The sequence below is a fragment of the Ictalurus punctatus genome, chromosome 18 (genome assembly GCF_001660625.3).
Source record: "Ictalurus punctatus breed USDA103 chromosome 18, Coco_2.0, whole genome shotgun sequence".
In the NCBI taxonomy this organism is placed as follows: Eukaryota; Metazoa; Chordata; class Actinopteri; order Siluriformes; family Ictaluridae; genus Ictalurus; species Ictalurus punctatus.
In genome coordinates, this window is record NC_030433.2 from 20867602 (window position 1) to 20891473 (window position 23872).

The 23872-nt window shown below is 41.5% G+C and overlaps 2 protein-coding genes across 2 annotated transcripts in view; one reads left to right on the forward strand and one right to left on the reverse strand.

Annotated features, from left to right (window-relative positions):
- slc26a1 (solute carrier family 26 member 1) overlaps window positions 1–23872 on the reverse strand; it is a 269764-nt gene that overhangs the window by 151314 nt on the left and 94578 nt on the right. The window lies entirely within an intron of this gene.
- The window catches only part of efna5a (ephrin-A5a), a 71049-nt gene continuing 60168 nt past the window's right edge, over window positions 12992–23872 (forward strand). The window contains exon 1 of the mRNA XM_017493025.3: window positions 12992–13980. Within this exon, the coding sequence (XP_017348514.1) occupies window positions 13856–13980 (125 nt within the window). The 5' untranslated portion in view covers window positions 12992–13855. The remainder of the gene's footprint in view (window positions 13981–23872) is intronic.

Here is a 23872-nt window from a genome sequence, read left to right on the forward strand (position 1 = left end):
CCGATCGTTTGCTGTTCCATCATGTTGGATGCTAGATGACCAGGCCGTGGCCACGTTGTGTCGCCGAAGATGAAGTGGCTCGGTCTTCATAATCGCTCACCCATGACATCGTGCGCAGAGAAGGCAGCTCCGCGGTGTTCTACACGCCGTAATAACTTTATTAAATGGATATGGGGAGAGAGGATCTGACCCATCCCCATTAAGTTGCAGAAGATGAGGATGGGATAACTCCTGAGCTAGACTGACCATGCGAAAGAACATTTTCTCCATAGCTGAGGGACTGATGTATTATATCCTTCCAGAAGCCTTTTTAATTGGTCCCCTGCAAAGCCGACAGACTTCCCAGGTATAGGATTACCAAGTAACTATAACCATAGAAAGGAGGCTTCAAACCATCTCTGTACTTCTTAATACAATAATCCCACTGTTATTATTGCCTCTTCAAAGTGACTCTTTCCCCATCAATGCGTCAATCATAGGTTCCTGAACACACTGGGGATGACTTTGTCTTTTTCAGGTGGTGGAAAAAGGCCACCTCTGGCTCGCTGACTTTATTGAAATGCGTTCGTCGGCTTCATTCATGCTCACCATCTCCCACAGGAGGGTCGGGTATCTGTCGGAAATGAAGGCAGACATTCCTTTTTCCCCAACGTATTCCCCCTTGTGCCAGCACAGACCGCGTCACGCCTAGATCTCTGCCTGTGTCGGGGAAATCCCGGCTGGTTTCATGTGATGGAGAGCATGCTGTTGTCTCTGAAACACACAGCTTCTTAGATCAGCTCGACATCTGTGCAAGCTTACGCTCCTCCTCAGATCTAAACTCCTGGTAGGCCTGTCCTCAACAAGTGCCTTCTTTCTTCAGCTGAAATGCTTCCTATCAAAAAGCGCCGAGCGTAAACGTTTAGTCAGGTTGTGTCGACACGCCGAATGGAAAAGCGCAGGCCTTTAATGTATCAGGTGTACGTTTGTAGAGTATGATGGCAAGTTCGGCTAACAGCTTTCATCTGAAATGCGACAGCTCAGTACCTACTGCATCTCTGTAACGTTATATTTACTAATAGATTCGGACAGATCTGGTAACTCGCTGCGCATACATTTCACAAGATTTCCCTTCATCCATCTGTATCCAGTTCTCATGCATTCTTGCTGTTTAGATCGAGTTCAACAATCTCTGTGGGTTTGATACAACAGATGCTGAAAGAAAGTCCTGTAATACTCCCAGACTTGGATCTCTTTATCTGCCGCACCGTCATCCGAGAACGTGTTCGGGGGCCGAGATTACCCGGATGAAGTCAGTCGAAACTAATATATGAGCTGAGCCAAGCTAACTGAATGAATCCAGGGGTTTGTTTTCCGAATCTGGCTCTATCAGCTGTGCGGCCTGCAGTGCGAAGCTTTTCTCCCCTTTCCTCTTCCTCCATCAGAGCCGTGCGCTCCATCACCCTGGTAACGCTAAACTACGGTGAGAACTTCCCGTTCTGGAATAGCAGACATTCTGATGTCACCAGTGCTCTCGTTTTATACGGTGAGCCTAAACAGGAGAGGCTGTGTCGGTCACAAGCGCTGGGTACTACACTGTATCTGCAGACATACAAGTGGAAATGTATACCCGGTCCATACTGCCCTGTCTGTGGTCAGGAACGAGCTGATGTGCATGAACAAGGGGTCATCTGAAGATAACAGAGGTTAGCAGGGATGCCACACACATACTGAAAATAAATCACGTGTTAATGCAAGTGCAAGTGCAAGTTTTACGAGTTAGACACCAGGCTAACCAGGTTATAGGCTACAGGCTTTTTTTTTTCTTTGTTCTAGGTTGGGCGTTTTGCATACATTCAATTAAAGGTACAGTCAGGTACTTTGGTACAAGTTAACTGAAGCTAGGTGTGAAATACAACCCCTCATTCAATGTTCCATTCAAAGCCACGCCCCAGTAAGCAAAATGAGGAGGAGCTTTCTGAATATATGCGTCTTTGTCCTGATTGGTTGATGTTGGTGTCCACATCATTAGATATTTCTCTCTGGGAAACCAAAGTCCTCTGAGCAGACACTTCGTGGAAGCTGCAAGAACGTGAGGAGACGTTAATCAAATGTTACATGACAAAAAATACATAATCTATCGTATAATTAGATGCTGTGTTTAAGGGTGGCACAGTGGCTTAGTGGAGCCCTGGATTCATGCATGTTCTCCCCGTGCTTCGGGGGTTTCTTCTGGGTACTCCGATTTCCTCCTACAGTCCAAAGACATGCGTTGTAGGCTGATTGGCATCTCTAAATTGCCACTAATGTGTGAGTGAGTATGTGATTGTGCCCTGCGATGGGTTGGCACCCAGTCCAGGGTGTACCCTGCCTTGTTCGCCGATTAGTAGAAATAGCTAGAGTAAATGCACATAGAGTAAAACATCGATTTTTAATTTTAATGTAGTATTTCTTGTCTTTATTTACTACAATTACAGTTATTGGGTAAGATTTATCATAGCACTTGGCTCGGGTGTTGTCTCTGTTTGTAGGACTGATAAAATTGAAAACTTTTCTAACTAGGCTAGTTTGGTGTCGCTAGCCAAGGTGAGGCAAAGCTACACTATCACTGTATGGGTTTAGCTGCTACGTAGCCATGCAAAGTACATTATCTTTCCTTATACTCTGCTCATAACATGTTCACGTAAACTGGAACTCATATAGACGTTTACACACCTTGTTTTCCTGCTCAGCATCAGACAATGTTACTGTTCCACTTTCAGCCTGTTTACTGGTTTAAAAATAAATCGGTGTATATCCATTTTTCTTCACACCGACCATGAGGTAGCGTTTGGCAGAATTGAGAGAGCGTCAGCCAATAAGACGCGAGTGTTCCCACGTATTTTCCTGTAAACCCTGTCTGATTGGTCTCGTCTCCATTTACTGAAGATATAAAATTACACGTGGTCTTCTTTTACTGACGTTCAGTTGCGTAGTGACAAACCGCTCCACGTGGAGAATTATTCAGGGCTGAAGAAAAAACCTTCAGGGCAAAAAGTGATTTATTTTAAAAATGCATTTTACTTAGTATTGTTTTCCTTAAGAAATTTGTAACACACGTAGCGTAATTTTATTGACATGAGTAACTGTTATCAAATGACATAAAATTTAAACTCTAATGCATCGCATTACTGCGTTATCAGGAAGAGTCATTCGATTACAATAACGCGTTACGTTACACCCAACTCTGATTACAATCTGCGTGATATAATACTATTTAGAGTACATATATATCTAATACAGCATAGTGAAAACATAATAAGTGCATTATGTAAAACTTATTTGTGAATGTTACAGTACATTTGGCAAAGATAGCCAGTGTAAAGGTTTTCAAATGGGCGTATTTTGTGTGTGGGGGGGGGGGGGGGGACTTTTTTTTCTTCCCAACCCTGAATCTGGGCCTCGAGCTCCGCCTCTGAAGCAGACAGGGTACAATTATCTCAACGAGTCTGAAAATAACCTCTCACATTATTAGATAAGGCCTTTATCACCTCATTATTGTGGATGAAATAAGCTCTTTTTATTTCTCATTGCTGGATAATTGCATGATTCAGTGCCCACTATATTATCACTGCCTGTTTATAAGGCACACACTTAGTGTTTATGTGCTGATAGCAAGCAATTGTTTAATAACTCATTGTGGCAGAGTTTTTTTTTTTTTTTTTTTTTTTAAAGGAAATGATCCCAAATCACAATAATAGCACTAACCAATAAAAAAAAAAATCTCAGATATAGTTTACTATTTCAGTGTATTATGGGAATGATGGTGATCTGCTTTGGTTTCTGTGTTTTCATTGCAGGAAAGAGCAGGTTGTGGATCAGGATTGTTGGCTGTCCTTGTTTAAAAACAAAAATCGCATGTTCTAGTTACTGTATGTTTCCTATACTGTATGTATGGTTAGTCCTGCCTGGGACAAACCATTTACAAAGGACCTCCAAGGAAGTACACATAGATACACACACACACACACACACACACACACACACACACACACACAAATATTCTATATTGCTTTAAGTAACAACTTACACTGTAACAGTACTAATTTGAGTATAATTAAATAATAGTACCTTTACTTGAGTTTTTTTTTTTATTAAATATTCATTAATTTTTTTTTTCACTCCAACAGAATTTTTTTTTTTAAAAAGATTTTTTTTTAAATAATGCATTTATTCCTGGAAAACTTAAAAAAATACAAAAAGCTCCCTACAAATAAGGAGTCAAATGTTCAGCTAGCAGCAGTGATGTCTGAAACAGTGCAGACAGATGAGCATCTCTGGCCCGATTTATCAGCAATCTTCAGTTTTAAATCCTTCAAAAGAAACAACCTGATAACGATCTGCAATTGATGTGAGCCAAAACCTGTAGAGATATCAGTATTTCAGAGCTTCCCATCCAACCTGCTGAAACATGTAACAGGTGAGCCGTTAGCTAGCTGAATGAGCTAGACTCGCTAGACAGATCTTTTCATGTGTTACAGTATGAAAGCTCTGTATTCAACTTAAGACGTCCCTTCGATGTTCGGCAGTGATTGGCTGGTGTGTTAAATATATCTAAGTGCTCCTACGGGGTAATGTTTAAAGGGCATCTTTGCTCGATCGCTATCTATGTAGCTAGAAGCATGAGCTAGCTTGCTAGCGAATGAACTAGGCAAGCTACCGAAATGTGAGCAGAATTTGGCTAGCGAGCTAATGTTGCCTTTCTCTATATTGTTGAATCAGCATATCTCACTTGGTTGGTTAACATCAGAAAAGAATATAGGAAATATCAGGACAGTTTCCCTGGTTGCCATCCTTCAATATTGGAAGATTCTCCATGAAGGTTCCTGGCAAAGAAAAGAAAAGAAAAGAAAAAGTAAAACACACAAAAATAAATAAATAACGTGCCTACAATTGGTATCTATTTAGAAGACATGATCTGTTCTAGTACTAGTGCTATATTCTCAGTGATTGCTGCTATCGCAACTATGAGGTCATGCTCACACTCTTATCCCGGTCTGGATCAGCCATTTTCACCGGAACACATGTGGCTAATCAACAACAAGCTTCACTCCTCTTCAGTCACAAACCAGCAGTGACCTTAGTGCCTTACTCATCCATCACTCCATCCATCGCTCCCTCTCTATCTCTCTCTCTCTCTCTCTCTCTCTCTCACTCTTTTGCTCTTGACACTCCTAAACTCTGCTCTTGCATCTCTGATGCTTTCCAGTTCCACACGAATCCAGCTGGAGTCTCTCACATTAAGAGCCCGAGCACGCTGAGATACACGCACATAAACGAGTTTTCCAGGGTGCTGATAAACATTGCCAGGAGGAGTTCATTCAGCGGGGGAGAGCGCTACATGAAGAGCAGCCCAGGAGCATCCAATGGTTTGGCGAAGACATGTTAGCAGGACGGGAAGGAGAAAGGAGCCGTGCAGAGTTTTGGCTCATCACGACTGCAGAAATGAAAATTCAACTCAAACTCAAGTGTGGCAATAAATAAATAAATAAATAAATAAATCTAATTTGCACCATTTTTTAAACAGGGTGCATCTTTAGGTTTGCAAATGAATGAATAAAACCTAACAGCAGTAATACCTAAATGTTTGTGTACGTTGTTATGGCCAGGCTGTTTTAACCTGCTATAAGTATAAATTAATGTGAGGTTTAAAAAATAAATAAATAAATAAATAAATAAAATAATGCAGATGCTTCAATATTATTAGCACTGTCGCGTATCACAATTTTATTTATTTATTTATTTATTTATTTATTTATTTTTGTACACATTTGACCACATTTTACTTTCCACAAAAGCGTTATGTTTGTTTAGTATAAGTCTTAATTTTTTATTTTGATTTCACATAACACTCACATGATTGTTTTACGGAATTATTTGAATTACTTAACGGTAGCGTTGTTGAATTCGCAAATCTGATTGGTCAGACTAATGTTGTTGACTAATATTCTATAACAGCAGCTCTGGCAGAAGTGTAGCTACAGAGCGCACGATATTATATTCATTTGCTCGTAAATATGTTATTGTTTCTATAGTAACCGCTCAATCGCAGGGACTTGTGTGGCAGACGCTCCACGTAACCTGAAACTAATAATAATAATAATAATAATAATAATAATAATAAAGAAAAAGGATTACTGCTATTTAACAAAGAAAATATATGGTAATATGCTGCAGCTTTCTCTAAGGAGACATTTATTTCACATTCATAAAAGGGGTCTCTAGTGACAGTGCTTTATAACAGTCTGAGTTCAAGCTGTAACTTTACAGTTTTCTGACATGGGAAAGTCTTCAAGACAGAGGAATTTATGCATTGAAGTTTCTTGGTAACATGGCAACCTATGTTTATTTTTGTCTTATTAACTTCCAAAGAGAAAAATGTTTATAGCTGATGTAATATAAATGTTCACAAGCACTACCTTGTTTACAACATACATAACAATTTGTAGCAATACATGGATAAATTGCGTTGTTTTAAATAATGTGGAAGTGTGAAAAAAATATATCTTAAATTTTCTCTATTTGTAAAATGGCCAGTTTTGGAAATGTATTATCATCCATATCATGTCCAGCTTTTAGGTATTCTACCTGCAAACCTTGGAAGTCTATGGAGGTGGAGTCAGAACTAAATGCTCTAAGGAAAATTGTTGTCCAAAATGGCTGCTCTTCACACTGTGAAGTTTTGTTTGTGTTTACTGATGACAGTTTGAATCCTAAGCCATTCACTCATCAGCCATGACATTAAAACTACTGACAGGTGAAGTGAATCACATTGATTATCTTGTTACAATGGCATCTGTCAAATGTTGGAAACAGGGAAAATGGGCAAGAGTAAGGATCTCAGCGACTTTGCCAAGGACCAAATTGTGATAGGTAGACGACAGGGTCAGAGCATCTCCAAAATGCAGGTCTTGTGAGGTGTTCCCAGTATGCAGTGGTTAGTACCTACCAAAAGTGGTCCAAGGAAAGACAACTGGTCATGGGTCATGGGTGCCCAAGGCTCAGTGATGATCAGGATGAGTATCAGAACTGGAGTGGACCATGGAGCAATGGAAGAAGGTAGCCTGGTCTGATGAAACACCTTTTCTTTTACATCATATGGATGGTCAGATGCGTGTGCATCACTTACCTGGGGAAGAGATGGTACTATGGGAAGAAGGCAAGTTGGCGGAGGAAGTGTGATGCTCTGTGTAATGTTCTGCTGGGAAACACTGGGTCCTGGCATTCATGTGGATGTTACTTTGACATATACTACCTACCTAAACACTGCTCCAGAGCAAGAACACCCCTTCATGGCAATGGTATTCCCTAATGTCAGTAGCCTCTTTCAGCAGGACAATGCGCCCTGCAACACTGCAAAAATTGTTCAGGAATGGTTTGAGCAACATGACAGAGAGTTCAAGGTGTTGACTCCGCCTCCAAATTCCCAGATCTCAATCCGATCGAGCATTTGTGGGATGTTCTCTACAAACAAGCCTGATCCATGAAGGCCCCACCTCGCAACTTACAGGACTTAAAGGATCTGATGCTAACGTCGTGGTGCCAGATACCACAGCACACCTTCAGAGGGCTTGTGGAGTCCATGCCTCGACGGGTCAGAGCTGTTTTGGCAGCACAAGGGAGACCTACACAATATTAGGCAGGTGGTTTTAACGCTATGGCTGATCGGTGTAGATCACAACAACTGAATGTGGTTTGAGGTTCACGTTTGGGCATATCATTTGTGGGCGGTGAGATAGAATTCTATTACATATTAGCTACATTAGTGTTGGCGCACCAGTGTGAAACTACAGAAACAAATCACAGACACCAAACATGTCTTGGCTGATTCCCTACATTCAAGGGGACACACGTGTACATTATTATAACTATTATTTTAATTCTCCAAGGGATTCCTTTAATTACCTCACAAAAATGCTGTAGACTGGAAAGGCTAAAACTTGGGCATCGTTATTTTATTGCTGATAATATTACATTGTATCAGATGTGCACAGATGTCTTTACAAATCTGCTCACCCCTCAAGAAGCATATAAATGCGTAGTGTTATTATTTATTAATTTTTATTTATTTCACAACCATTGCATTTGAGAAAGTATTTTCTTTGAAAGAAGCTTATCGGGGCGGGGGCGGGGGGGGGGGGGGGGGGGGGGGGGGTGAATGTGAAATGTTTTTAGAGACTCAAATTGTGCGGTTATTATGTGATTACCTCCAGCTTATCCCTCACTAATGGAATGAGACTCTGGAGCGATGTCCTTTACGGTACAAATGAACCGGGTGTCTCATGACAACTGCTATTGTTGCATATCAATACCGATGTAAATGGAGAAACGCTTTCAATGCACTCATAATCTCCTTTATTTCCCCAGCCCATAATATCCACCTCAGACATTTGCTCCTAGCTCCAATGTGCATTTGTGTACAAGAAAAGGAAGAGATGGCAGCCGTTCTTTCAGGCTCCTCTGTCTAAATAAAGACCCCTTTGTCTTGAGCACTGTAGACCTACATTAGTAGATGGAAACGAGACAGAGGCGAGACCCTGGGGTGAGATGGAGTGATCTGCGGTTTCTGGTAGACAAAATGAAATTTTTCCCACCAGTCACAAATGTAACCGAGATTGTTTGCTTTATTTCTTGTCATTGTTCATATATTTGTTGCTACAGGTAAAATTCTACGTCGTCTTGACTCGAAGTGAACAGTTTCATGTCAGCGTTATAATTGTTTACACGAGCAAAGACATTAATTCCTGCTTGGATCTTGTGACTTCGTCTTGCATGACGTTTTTGATCAAGGAAATGTGAATTTAATGGCACGTCGCTGTCGAATTCTGATTGGATTCTGATTAGTCAGAAGTTGTTGATTCATTATCTGACACGAGTGCAGCTGCAAATCACAGGTAGATATTCATTCACACGGTCAAACATGTTATCGTTTCCTTGGTGACAGCTCATTCACAGGGACTCGTGTGGTGGACTCTCCACAAACAGATTCAAAAACAGTGTAAATTAATCAGTGTAATGGTGATGTTTTACAATTAACATTGTAGTCCATTATGGAAGGAGTCTCCAGTGTCAGCACTTCGAAACAGTCAGAGCTCTCAGTTTTCCGTTTTTCCATCAGAGGAGAGTCTTCAGTCTACAGGACGAATTTAGGTTTTGTGGTTTCTCGGTAACATGACAAGCTGCGCTTCTTTTTTTTGGTCACATTAATATTAAGAGAGGGTGAGAGAGAGAGAGAGAGAGAGAGAGAGCACTGCAATAATGTCAGTGATAACCGGAAGTTGTTTGGCAGATGTTCCTCAGCATTAAATCCAACTATAAGCTGTACAATATGTACACTTAATATAGGAGGAATAAAACACATGCTGTTCTAGGAAAATAAATCAAGTTTGGGGTGATAAGTGATAACTCTGCTTTATCACACCACCTTGATGTTGATTATTTTCTTTATAACAGCATGACATGGAGTGTCTTATTCCATACATAGCAGCAATTGTTGTGATTCTGCGATATTTTTCAACAAATATTATTGTAACATTGTGGTAATTTTAATTACTTTTTAATTGGGCGGTGGTGGCTTAGCGGTTAAGGTTACAATCCGGGTTACTGATCGGAAGGTCGGGGGTTCAAGCCCCAGCACTGCCAAGCTGCCACTGTTGGGCCCTTGAGCAAGGCCCTTAACCCTCTCTGCTCCAGGGGGCGCTGTATCATGGTTGACCCTGCGCTCCGACCCCAGCTCCCTGACAGGCTGGGGTATGCAAAGAAAAAACAATTTCACTGTTCTCTACTGTATATGTGACCAATAAAGACTCATTTGTGTCAGTAGAAAATCACAAGTGTAAACTTTCCAATCGTTTTCTAATGAAACATTACAGACAGGTGGCACTGCGTTACATTGGTTAGCTTAGCCGCCTCACAGCCCCAGGGTCCTGGGTTCAGGTTACTGTCGCGTAGCTTTCCTTCAGGTTCTTCCTTTGTCCAAAAACATGCAGGTAGACAGATTGGCCATGCCAGACAGTTGCCCCTAGGTGTGATTGAGTGTGTGAATGGTGACTTGAGATGGACTGGCATCTCATCCAGGTGCCCAGTGTTCCCCAGGCAGGCACTGGACTCAATCTCACCTGGATAAAGCACATACAGAAGATGAATGAATGAATGAATGAACATTACAGAGAAATATTTTGATCATTTAGACATCGAGACTGGTGGACCACGCAGGACGCCCCATAGTGGACAGGTCATTTATGTTCTTTTTTTTTTTTTGCCTTAAAGACAAAAAACCCCTCTATATCAACTAAGACTCATTTTAAGACACATGCTACATGGTGTGATGTTATATAGTCCCTTGTTGACAAGGCCAGAGAGAGTCATGGCTTGAATTATTCACTAGATTAGCTTTGAGCAGCTGAAGCACAGCTTCCATAAACCCCAAACTGAACTCTATGTAGACTATTGATCAACACAGTGGGTGTTGATGGCGATGGGGGTGGGGGTTTATTCCGTCATGTTTTATATATTTATATTTGTTTTAGTTATGCTTGTCATTTATTACCTGCAAATAAAATCCAATAAAATAAACCAGCTTGCTGCATTTGAATACAGTATCAGCTGAATGGAGCTGAGATCCTTTTGGTGTAAATTGTGCTCTCTGTCCCCTCTAGACCGAGGTGGTCCATGTGTCCAGCTGTTGTTTATATGTTTTACTGGAAGCTCGTGTCAGTCTGGCCATTTAGTCACTGTGACAGCTTTTACTACTGTAAATTAGAGCAAGGCTTGCAGTTCTAATGTGTGTGTGTGTGTGTGTGAGAGAGAGAGAGAGAGAGAGAGAGTCATTGTTCTGAGTGGTTACCAACACACACGTACACACGTACACACACACAGATAGACATATGCACGCTTTTCCTCAGGCTCCACTGCGGGGCGTGTGTGGGCTTCACAGACCCCAAACACACCTGGAGGTGTCAGTTTCAGTTCTGTGTTACAATTCTGGCAGAGGGAAGTGATAACATCTGGTGTAATCACAATTTTCAGCTCACTGACACAACATGTAGACGAACTGCATGTAAAAAAAAAAAAAAAAAAAAAAAAAAAAAAAAACACATCTAAAGATAAATCTTGCTTTTGGTAATGGCATTTACGCAAATTGAATACGTTTTATTTTGACAGACTTGTCTTACAAAGAGTGCGCATTCAAAATTAGCCTAATCTACTGACAGGGTTAGTTGAAGAACAGCGCTACTGTGGGTTTACTAACAGAGAACATTCTCAAGAGGTTCTGATGTAACATTACAAAAAATATGTTCTGGAATAATGCAAAAATAACGTGTACTGAAGCGTTTATGGAATACTGGATTACTTCACAATGTTTCTAGCAATTTGCTCAAACTTTGTTCTCACGTAAAGTAACGGTTGCTTTCTATCTATCTAGCTATCTATCTTTCTATAATTAATTAATTTTTTTACTTGCATCTATATAATAAAACTAATATAATTAAACTAGATTTTTCGTGGCGGTTCTGGCACCTGGTAAGGATGCCCCCTGGGCGCCTTCCTAGGGAGGTGTTCCAGGCACGTCCAGCTGGGAGGAGACCTCGGGGAAGACCCAGGACTAGGTGGAGAGATTATATCTCCACACTGGCCTGGGAACGCCTCGGGATCCCCCAGTCAGAGCTGGTTAATGTGGCTCGGGAAAGTGAAGTTTGGGGTTCCCTGCTGGAGCTGCTGGCCCGGCGACCCGATAACGGATAAGCGGTTGAGGATGGATAGATGGATAGATTTTTCATTTTAGGCGTATCATCAATCAAGAGACTCCTCCGTGAATGTAAATACAAATCGTTTACCTCAAGATTCAAACCACCGGAAACACTCAAGAACAGAAAGGCCAGATTACACTTATTAAAAACCTCTAAAAAAAAAAAAAGAAGAGAAAGAAAGCCTGACCAGCTCTGATGCAAGATTATGGTGTACTATGATGATGGGAAGAGAAAAGTATGCTGAAGGAAAGGGCTATGGAGAAAGGGCTCATGATCCAAAGCATACCACATCATCTGTCAAACATGGTGGAGGAAGTGTTATGGCATGGGCATGTATGGCTGCCAATGGAACTGAGTCACTGGTGATTATTGCTGATGTGACTGCCTATAGAAGTAGCAGGATGAATTCTGAGGCATATAGAGCAATGCTTTCTGCTCGGATTCAGTCATACTGCGAAAACATACTGCGAAAGCCACCCAAGGGCTTCTTAGGGCAAAGAAATGAAACGTTCTTAAATGCCCGATGACTTCAACCCAGTTGAGCATGCTTTTCTCTTACTGAAGACAAAACTGTCTGCAGAAAGACCCACAAACAAGCAGCAACTATCAGCAGCTGCTGTAAAGGCCCGGCAAAGCACATCAAGTGAGGAACCTCAGCATGTGTTCGTGTCCATGGGTTCCAGATTTCAGGCGGTTATTGACTGCAAAGGATTCGCGACCAAGTATTAAAAATAATCAGAATATTGATCATTATGTTAGTTTGTCCGATTACGTCTGAGCGTGTGAAAATGGAGGGACTCTGCTGTGAAAATGCCTGTAGTTCCTAAACGGTTAATGCAGTTTGTTTTTGGTTAAAAGATGAAAGTCTACACTTCAATCACATATGGATTGCTTCATTTCAAATCCATTGTGGTGGTGTACAGAGGCAAAATGACAAAAAATTGTGTCACTGACCAAATACTTATTGACCTGACTATGTGTGTGTGTGTGTGTGTGTGTGTGTGTGTGTGTGTGTGTGTGTGTGTGTGTGTGTGTGTGAAGTTACTCTATTGTGTATTTGTTGATATGTTTCTAGGTTCTGCACAGCTCAGAAGACGCAGTCATTCCCTCTTTAGTGGCTTTTGGAAAGTGGGATCATTCCAAAAACTCAGACCAATAAGGCCGAAAGGGCGCCCCCTCCCTCCTGCTCGCTCTCGCTCTCTCTCTCTCGCGCTCTCTCTCTCTCCCTCTCTCGTGTGGCTTTCACGCGCTCGGCGCTTCACTCCGACCAGCTCCGGTGCCGCGCGCCACGCAGTTTCTCTGTACCGCCGTTCTGATTCATTTACTCACCGCGTTCCCGGACCTGTAAAACCGGTTTGCTCAGTCCGATCCGGTGTTGTTTTAAAGCCGTAATTCAGCGCACAGCCTGTTGGGTGTTTGCGGCTCTCTCATTAGTTTCCCGTTGTCTGTGACGCGGAGAGCGAAACTGCGCTCGAGACAGGACCAGATCACCGGGAGCAGCTCGCGCTCACTCTGCCCGCGCGCGCGTGTTGTTCGGTGCCTGCACGGATTTGGCATGTTTTTAATTCGCAACTTTCCTTCTCTCACAGTGTGACACGGTGCAGAAGAAAACCGTTTCGTCGCGTGCAGAACACTTTGTCGGCGCAGCAACGAGGGAGTATAAAGGATTGTAAAAAAAAAACAAAAAACAAAACAAAGGGACTGAACACCGCTTTGATTTGTTGATTTGGGTGGATTTTGTATTTCTGGTCTTTCCGGAGACTGCTCCGAGAAGGGATGCGCTTTCACTCCGCCCGGACTACACACTGAAAGCCGGCACGCGCAGTCGCTGCAGCGGCGCTTTACTAAAATCTCCATTCACGTAGGCTCATTCTCCTTGGGTACGGGGACAGCTCTTGGAATCCTCAGAGTGGGAACAGTTTATGCACAGACCTGCAGAAGTGTTCATTAAGGAAAGAGTTGATCACATGTGAGTTGGCTGCCGGTGTTTTTTCTTTTCTTTTCACCTGGCGCTCGTGCCCCGGACAGACCCGGTACCTACCGCGTGCCCGTATCAGGACTGATCTGCGCGCTTGAGGTTGTTGGAGATGGCTCCGGCGGGGATGCTGCTGATCGGGGCTGTGTTAGTGTGGGTGTCGGTGTTGGGTGAAGAACCCGCCGCTAAAGCCGTAGCCGACCGATACGCCGTCTACTGGAACCGCACGAATCCCCGGTGAGTGCACGCGGAAACGGGAAACACACATTAGGACCAGGGTTAAAGGGGATGCTCCTTTAACCCGAGTTTATGCAACGTGTCTTATAGCTACACACTGAAAAAAAAAAAAAAGAATTTACAATCCACTACACTCTGACTAATAAAGGTACCAAACAGTCCCGAGCTGGAACATCTTTCACTTGGGACGTGCATGTGTTTAGTCTAAAGTGGTCCTTGTCTAATTATGCACCTTCATTTATTTCTAAAGGTATAAACATGTAAGGCACACAAATATACCCTGGAGGGCACCACCCCAGAGACAGTTTGGTGCCTCTGTTTCTGAGAGTGTAGGAATCTTTGGAGGTTTTAGGAACCTTTGCGACAAGATTCCTGACATGGCTTTTAAATGGTTCCGCTAAAAGATCCACCAGGAACCTTGTGGATTGCTTTTTTTTGGCATCTTGGATTGTCTGGGCTACTTTCTGTATACAAAATCCTCAGCACAGAGGCCCAGTTAACACCTAAAACATGATATTCACCTCAGATAGGCAGGATTATATTCTATCTTGGAATATTATCTAGACTTTTACGAAAACTATTCATTTAACAGCAGGATTTGTGTTCTGTTTATATGCTATACACATTGTTTTTGATGTTATCCCAGTGCATAGAGGGGGGGGGAGGTAGTTTTAAGGTAGAAACTCAAGGATACATCGTTCGTACCTTTACTGAGAAGACCATAATCGTGGAGGAATGTCGTCAAGGTCATAAAGTTGTACCTTACCTTTGATGGAACATTTCCATTGTGTGTACCTGGGTGAAGAGAACGCTATTACAGCATGCTTTCTTCTCCTGAAGGTCCCTTTAGGCTTTGCGAACTGTAGTTATGTGATTTCTTAAAATTCACACGTTTCTTATGAGAAGCGCTCGCGTTGTCCGAGAGAACTCGGCAAACCCGCAGACACTCGCAGTAAAGATTCGCAGATGTGCTCGAAATACTGTGTCGAGATGCTTGAAGATGTTGGACTGTACGTGACGTGTTACGATGTCTAGGCTTAATCACGGAGTGCAGTGGAGCATTTCGGCGAAAAGAAACAAAAAAGAACCGATACATTAGCTAAGAAAAGAAGTGAAAACGAGTAACCGGGTACAAAAAATACATTCTCGTATCTTCTGTGAGTAACGCTGGAGTCAGTTAGCGTTATTGATGTATCGGTATAATAATGTATCACTATAATAACGTCATGTTGCCCAACCATAGCAGCAGAATATGAAACATTCTCATTTCAATTGCATAGAATCTTCTTTCGGTTCGGCACAAGCACGCACACGCACGCACACACACACACACACACACACACACACACACACACACACAATGCACACAACCTAGATTCTGTTCTAATGCAGGACTGTAAATCAGGTACATACAATGTAAACGTGCTCTCAAAGACGCATCATGAGTTCATCAAGGACTAATTATAAGCCTAACGATGTTCCTTAGCACAATATTACTGCTCTGTTTAAAATGATAAAACATGCACGCTTGAGCTCAACACCCCTTTTGACAAATTTATATACGTTAGAAACACTTTTTAATACTTTTTAATAGTGCTTTTAATACCGTAATAATACATGGGAGCTCAGATTTGGATTCGCAAAGTCATGAACATAACAGTCCTTACTTTCCATGGATCTTACTTTAATAGGTCAGCGTGATGATGTGAAATACAGCACAACGCTGGTGATTTATTTCTTTATTTTTTTTGGAGTTTTGCTTGTTAAGTATTTTTTTTTAAATTTGTATTCATGCACAATGAGCAGGGTACATGATGTTGAAATCGGTTTATGTGGCATTGGTGATTTTTTTTTTGGTGAAGAACTTACTTTAGTAGATGTAAAATAAAAAAATATATATCTTTTAAAACCATTTTTAGTGGGTTTTAAACATGGAACAGTTGTTTTGCTTACAAAAGCTGTGATACGTTAGGGTACAAGTACATTAGGGTTAATTTATAGATTATTTATTTTTTATTAAAAAAATTTTTTTAAGGGAACATCTCCATTTGGTTTTATTGATTGGTCAAAATAGAAAGTCGTTCTTGTGACATTTTAATCGTGGTGTTTGTTGTTGTTTTCTTTGTTTTGTTTGTTATATTGGAGCGCCTGTGTAACTGAATATAGACATTTAAGGTTATCCTCATGTGTTATACTCAACTATTGTTAAAACACCAGATTTTATTGAATGGGATTCGGCATATTTTTGGATCTGACGACGTCACGTTTGATGTCCGCTAACAATGTTTTTCCATATGCAAAGTCAAGTAGCTCAGTCAGGATTATTTCCATCTTAAGCTCGTTAGCTGAAAAGAAAAATAATGACGTGTAGGACGTCTACGCAGCGACGGCTCACAAAACATATATTAGTCATAGTCACTAGTCAAGTATCTAATATTGTTATAGGAGTCACTAAGAGACTGCAGAGACAAGCAGGTTTTTAGGGCAGCGTCTGTGCTGCCGAGTCCAGGTAGCATCAGAACTTCTGTTTTCTACGGGTCCTTATTTGGGACACGTTTGAAGAAGCGTTGCACGTGTCTTACCCAGAGAACGCATTTCCAGTGCCATTTCCACCAGTTCACCGGAAGATTAAAAAACAAGCATGATTATTGAATTGCAGGACCTGAGTTTATTTGAAACAATTGACGTTTTTGAATAGATAATTATAATGAAATTGGGTTTCATTCGATTTTATATGACTAAAATACAAAAAAAAAAAAAAAAAAAAAAAAAAAAAAAGTGTGAGACCAGGTTGGAAATACATTATTGTTTCTATAGCAACAGGTCGTTCACAGGGATTGGATGGTGGACGCGTGACATAATTCTACACTAATAATGTATAGCTACACTAATAACAAAAAATAGAATAAAAACATTTCTTGTTATTTAAGAAATAAAAATGTATAATCTTGATATGGTGACGTTTTCTTCAAGGAGATTTATGGAAGGAGTCTCCAGTTACAGAAATAAAGCTGTAAGCTTTCCGACACGGGAAAGTCTTCAGTACAGTACAGAGTAGTTAACGCTTTGTGGTTTCTCTAATATTTGTCTAACATGACAAGCTGTGTCCTTATTAACTTCAAGAAAGAAAAGTATTGCCTTCTATCTCAGAGAGATTTAAAAAACACAAAACAAAAAAACAAGTATATTTATACAAATACTTAACGTGCACTTAGTTTAAAATGTAGGATTTAAAGGAACGTGTACAGCGTGGCTGGGTTTCATTGGATTGCGTGTGAATAAAATCAGAATAAAATGTAGAACCGTTAAACCTGCTTATAACGTCAACGTTTGTAACGTTTCATACCGATCGATCTCGGACAAATTGTCATTCATCGATTTGATCAGACTTATTTCTGGCAGCGTTGTGAATCCTGATAAAAGGCTAACAAAAGGCTTTAAAATAGTTCCGAGTTTTGACATCAAGTAAGTATTTAAGAAAATCCTGATGTGGAATACAAAGTGATTTAGTACTTTGGGGGTGGGGGGCCGAATCCTTTAAAGGTAGGCCTACGGGACAGCGTTCCTCAAACTGGGGTCCGTGAAGCAGAGCCGGAGGGTCTGTGATTATTCATTTAGTTGCAGTGATGAAAATCATAAACCCGTTATGATCAAATATATTATATTCGTTGATTTTTATTTTTATTAGCCTGTTTGACGGGCCTGTTGAATCTAATCCAAACCTCATTAAATCAAAAACAATTTGCCGATAAATAAACGAAGTTGGATCGCTGGGATGTCCGTGAACATAAAAAGCTTTATGGCTCCTATAAATAGCGGAAATATTTTTGTATACGTCTAAACAATGAGAGAAATACTTGAACGTTTGGAGAAAAAAAAAAAAAACAAAAAAAAAAGTTCACGGGGAAAAAGTTTGAGAACCCCTGCTTGTAGAAGGATTATATAACTCCTAACTATCCCATCCTTTTAGAAAAGTTTGTCCCTGAGAATGCATTTAAACTGGCAGCCGTAGTGTTCACAGCTCTTTGCAGGAGTCCATGGTTTGTTTCTGAAATGAGCTCTTCCCCATTCCCAGGTTTTCTTGCTCAGTTGCCATGGGGCTCCCTCCGTGCCCTGCGCCCTGCGCCCCATGCTGAGCGAACACAAAGGCTGAGGCCCGGAGTGGCCCTGAGCAGTGGTGCGTCCCGGCTGGGGGTTTGCTCATGAGAGGGGCGCATGCCGAGCTCGCGCATTTAGCTCTAACAGCACCGGGGTCTGTGTTAACCATCAACGGAGCAGCCCTGGGCTCTGGTTAGGGTGCAACCTCGGGGCAAACCTTGTCTCTGAGGCTGTGCACGCACCGGGGTGCTGGCTGTGTGAGTGTATGTGTGTGTGAGTGTGTGTGTTAGTGGCACCCTGCCTGCGTTTTGTCTTGGCACAATGAGGCCCCTCCGGTAAATAAATGAGCTACTCTAAATGAGTGTCTCTCATTCGCATTCATGCGCTCACCCAGTGGCCTAATCCAAATCTGGCTGAGTTGAATAATGTAGCAGTGCTGTCTGTCATGACCTTGGGGCCCCAAATCTGGCCATCCGTCACTCATAACCCCACCCGAAAGGAGTCACGTCCTCCCCTCGGAAATTTTCATCAGAGGGACTGACGCGAAAGCTGCACGCTATCAGCAGGCCATTAGACTCGGCTCAGAAAGAGTTTACGGTTCGTAAAAAAGTGTAGACGATGGGATGTTTTGATCTCTAATTATTTCGCGTTTCGGATTAAAATTCTTGTATCATGACTTTTCCGCCTACCGTCCGATCCTTTAGCAGATCTGTAGCAGCTGCATCTTTGAACGTAGCTCATTAATGTGCACAAATTACAGGCATTAGAAAGAGTGTTACAAGAGATCAAATCCAAGATTTAGCCAGGCATGCTGTGAAATATTAATGCATCTGTTTGGTGGCTGAATGTAATGATGTGCATTAGAAGAGTTTTAATTAGACTTTTATGATGGTTTAAAGAAACAGATGCACTAAATCCTTTCAGTCTTTATGAGCGATGGTAGTGTGGTGTGACAGTGTGGTAAGAAAAGGCCCAAAAGTTTTGTTTGTTTGTTTGTTTGTTTGTTTGTTTGTTTGCATAAATGATCATCTATTGTACAACATTTATGGAAGGAATCCCAGAGTCCCAGAGTCCCAGAATCCCAGAATCCCAGAGTCCCAGAATCCCAGAGTCCCAGAACCCCAGAGATAAAGCTGTCTGTTTTTTTTTTTTCCTGACATGGAAAAGTCTTCAGGACTGAGGACTTTAGGAATTTATACTTTGCAGTATCGCTTTAACATGAAAAGCTGCGTTTTTTTCTTTCTTTTTTGTCTCATTAGAGAGGAAGGAGTTTGCATGTTCTCCCCGTGCTGCGGGGGTTTCCTCCGGGTACTCCGGTTTCCTCCCCCAGTCCAAAGACATGCACAGTAGGCTGATCGGCGTGTCTAAAGTGTCCGTAGTGTATGAATGGGTGTGTGAGTGTGTATGTGATTGTGCCCTGCGATGGATTGGCACCCTGTCCTTGTGCCCGATGCTCCCTGAGATAGGTTCCAGGTTCCCCGTGACCCTGAAAAGGATGAGCGGTAAAGATCGGATGAATGGATAGAGAGTAAAAAGAGAGAATGTTGACGGAATGCCTGTTTTATAGCTGCTATAACGTAAGTGATAACAGGAACTAACTAGTTTTGGATGTTTCCACAACATTCAGCGTGACTATCATCGAATGCCGAGTACGATGCGTTGTTTTTAATAAATAAAAATTGGAATCCTTGGTAAATTGCTGCGTTATAACCTATTATTTGAACCTATAAAGGCCCTTGTCAGCTCTCCTCAGCATAATGATATACTATGGTACATGAATATTGTGTACTGTGGAGGTATGGTGTAACATTTTTGCCACATCACCCAGTAGTATGATGCGCTTTGTAGCAAAGAAATACCGAAAAAAAAAACTACCGATTGATCCACGTCTCATTTTAATCACACTGCAAAGTAAACAAGGTAAACGTTTTACCGACATTCTGCATTTTGTGTTTGATATTAAAATGAGCCTCACGGTAACAACTAGTGTCGAAACTCTTTAGGGGCTTTAGAAAAGACCTGCTGCTTTAGTTTTAATGTTAAAGTGTGTGGAAGCTCCAAGCAGCCATTCAGATGCGAGTTCCCCTCTCCCGCCTTCCCCCCGTCCCCACGTTACTCTCTCACAGGGTTTCGGGGCTGTTAGAAAAGCGGTCAGGGCCACTTGCAATTACAAAATTTGGGTCAATTCGAGTTGGCAAGTTCTCCGTCAAAAAGCCTCCTGCTTCATTTTCACATGGCTTGAGAATTGTGTGTTCAGAAAGAAAGCTTATTATTTTTCTGACTCACTTCTTCCACCGTGATTTGCGAAAAAAAAAAGAAAAGAGAAAAAAAAAAAAAAAAAAAAAAAGAAGCTTGGCTACTTCGTAAGGTAGATATGTCGTTAAAAGTAATCTTAGATTCCCGATTGATTTATTGTGCTAGGCAAACCGCTGCAGGGGATTTTGTTTTCCTTTCGCAAGGAAATCATCCAGTATTGACAATCAGCGTTGTTTATTTATTGCTTCGGGAACGGATCGGTGGAGAATCAGTATTAAATTCCGGTCTTAATCTTCAGGGTGTTTGTATATGTGGTGCCATGGAAGCCGATACCTTCAGCCATCAAAGAGATCCATCAGATAGATCTAAGCACTCAACAGCTGGACAGAAAGATCTCGGGAAGAGCGGAACCGTTCCACGGTGCAGTTTTAATCCTGGATAATTCCTTTCCGAAGCTCTGAGTGACAGATGTGAAACACTTTTTCTTATGAATCTCACAGATTTATGACCTGCAAGTGAGCCACACCATGTTTAAATGCACGTGTAGTGGGCCTTTCGAGAAAATCTTTTTTTTTTTTCCCTTTCTGTTGGATATCTTTTAAAGCCCTGCTCTTTTGCATCTCATGAGTCCTCTCAAAAGTCCTCATATGTTTTCCTTTATGCTCCAGCTCAGTTTTAATCCCCAATTAAAACACAATCCCCCCCACCCCCACCCCCCTTTTTTTCTGCAGTTTGTGGAGAGTTGATGTTGTGATAGCTGCACTGTGGTGTTGTTGGGTGCTGTATGAGCATTGTTCACCTTGTTTACCTGACGCCCCCCCCCCCCCCCCCCCCCTCCCCCGTGCCCTCCCCCCCTCCACTTTCCTGTTCCTGACTCCCCTGCGCCTGCCTGGTTTCAGCTCGGATTTTTATTTATTTATTTATTTATTTTTAACTTGCGTCCAAATACTAAATATTGACTGTGTTTTACGAGCTCGGCCGTGTCCCAGCTAGTGCCCAACCTCTGTGAAAGGCTGCCATTGTTCGTGGCTTAGTGGAGCTTTGCCAGGGTCTGAAGTATGCACGCTTGTACACATGGGAAGGGCACAGCAGGGCTTGTAGGCATACGGATGGGCATAAAAAAAACAGTCTGGAAGTGGCTCAGCCACTAAAGACTAGAGGAAAAGGGAAGCGAGGGGCCCGGGCGGTATCGCCAGCGCTGGAACTTTCTCAAGGGACACAGGGACAGTCGTGCTAGATTAGCTGGGATCCCTTGCGATCATTTTTCCATGATTACCTTGAATTTAAAAAAAAAAAAGAAAAAAAAAGAAGACCTTGCTATATAGGGCTGGGCGATACAACAATACGATATTTATATCGTGATCAGTTAGTACACAGTGCACATTCTTGAGTGAATTATTATACTGTAGTTTATCTCAGTGTACATTATTAGTACATTTATAACACTCATCATCATCATGTCGTTGATGTTGACGTTAAGATATATTTTGATTCTATGTTTCCTGTAAAGTAATTCACATTATTAGATGTTAAATAAAAATATCACTGATTCTATCATTTATGGTACTATTTTTTGGCACTTTATAATCTTGGTATTGTAATACAGTATTTTTTGCCTTCTACCATGTTGAATTCTTGAATCTGATTAGTCTAAATGTATTGTTAAGTTTCTATGACAGTAAAAAAAAAAAAAAAGGTTTATATCAAGGTGCTTATGATCATTTCTGTAGTAACAACGTACACAATTTCTCTCTTCTTGCAAAAACACTCCCTTGGAATGGATGTTAGGGTGATTTTTTTCAGTCTTCGTATACGTCAGATCCGGTTTATCAGTATCATGACAAGCTGGTGAGGGAGCAACTGTTTATAGCTGCTATAATAAATGGTAACGGGAACGTGTATGCTTCATGGACGGTCCACAACATTAAGTGTGATAGTATGATGTGTTCTTAAAAAAATTTGAATCAAATTGCTGTGTTATAAGAAGAATAAAACACTTCGGGGACGTGCTGTCGACGGAAAATAATCAACTTTGCTGTGGTAAACGTAACTCCACCCCTTCGCTGATTATTACTTATACCGGGTGCCACAGAACGCAAAACTCTCCACACGTAGGGGACTATGTTTGCCAGCACCACGTCAGTGGATGTTCGTGGACGTCCACGTCTTCTCGGTCGGTCCTCAACACTTCCGGTCTTTTTGGATTTGTTAATAAGTTTGGCAACAGCGTCGCGCATGATGTGCTCGCCATGTTTCCCGTTAAAGTCCGTCGCGGCCTTGCGATCCAACCACGAGAATGATTTCAATATGTTCTTCCTTTGTCAAAGGCTATCAGAAAATCATATGAACATATAAAGTATGAGAAATCTTGGAAGACATTTTGCTAAAAAAAAATATTCATTTCCCCAATGTATGGAGACTTCTGAGACGCCGTATATATATTACCCACTTGAACACTCCTCGACAAAATACTTCCTTCCTCCAGGGTTACTTAGTTAGTTTAATTTGAAACTAACTAACCGGGGTCTACTTGGGACCTTTTCAAAAAGAGAAATCCTTTAGAATGCTGGATGGATTATTATTTTTTTTCTCCTAAGAGTCTATAGGGCTAATTTATGTCAATGTTAGTTTCGAGAAAGCTACGGTGGCTTTAATTTGGACCGGAAAAATGGTGCATTTCAATCCTGCGTCCCTGCACCGTGTGTCAAAAAGAGCCGAGCCTTCCTGCAGGGGAACCAGAACATCCTGCTGTTTGGTGACCCTTCACACAGAGAGGCTGCCTGTTACCTCTTACCTCGTTTTTATTTCGTCATGGCTGAATAGGATTCTAAGTTGTAGGCATGTTCCAATGAACGTTTATATGATATACAGCGTTATTCCACAATATTGCTATTGTGGATGCTTCAAAATCTCATCACCAACACTGGGTTTGATAAAACAGAATAAAATACAGCTGTCTGTTAGAGGTTTGCACGAGCTCTGCCTGCGTGCATCACAGTGATGGAAATCCCATAATTCAGTTCACCAGATGGGAGTTTAATGGATGTTTCAAAAAACGTGGCAAGCAGCTCTGTCGCTCCTGATTGAGAAATAATTGTTTTTTGAAAAATTGTTTTTTTTTAAAAAAAAAAAAAGAAAAAGAAAAGAACTGAGCTGAAAAAAATAAATAAAAATCTTTTCAAATGATATCAACACACACACACACACACACACACTAAAATAATTTGTCCCAAGACTATTTGTAGCAAGGCATCTATTCCCTTAAAGAGAGCAAAAAAAAATCAGGATTTGTTTTGTTGCCTTAGTGATCCATCTCTCTCCTGGGTCTCTTCTGTTTTTCATCCCTTCATGTTTACTCATAGTAAACGGCTCATACTTTCAATTCCTCGTTAAAATGTGAGTGTTGAAATGGCTTCTCCGCTTCCTTTGAAGGTCTGGGTTGAAGGTATTAACAGAAAGACTCTAAAGGGCTTAAGAGGTCATCGGCCCATTGTGCAGAGACACAAAACACTTCCTCTGAACCCCTTCACCCTCCTGT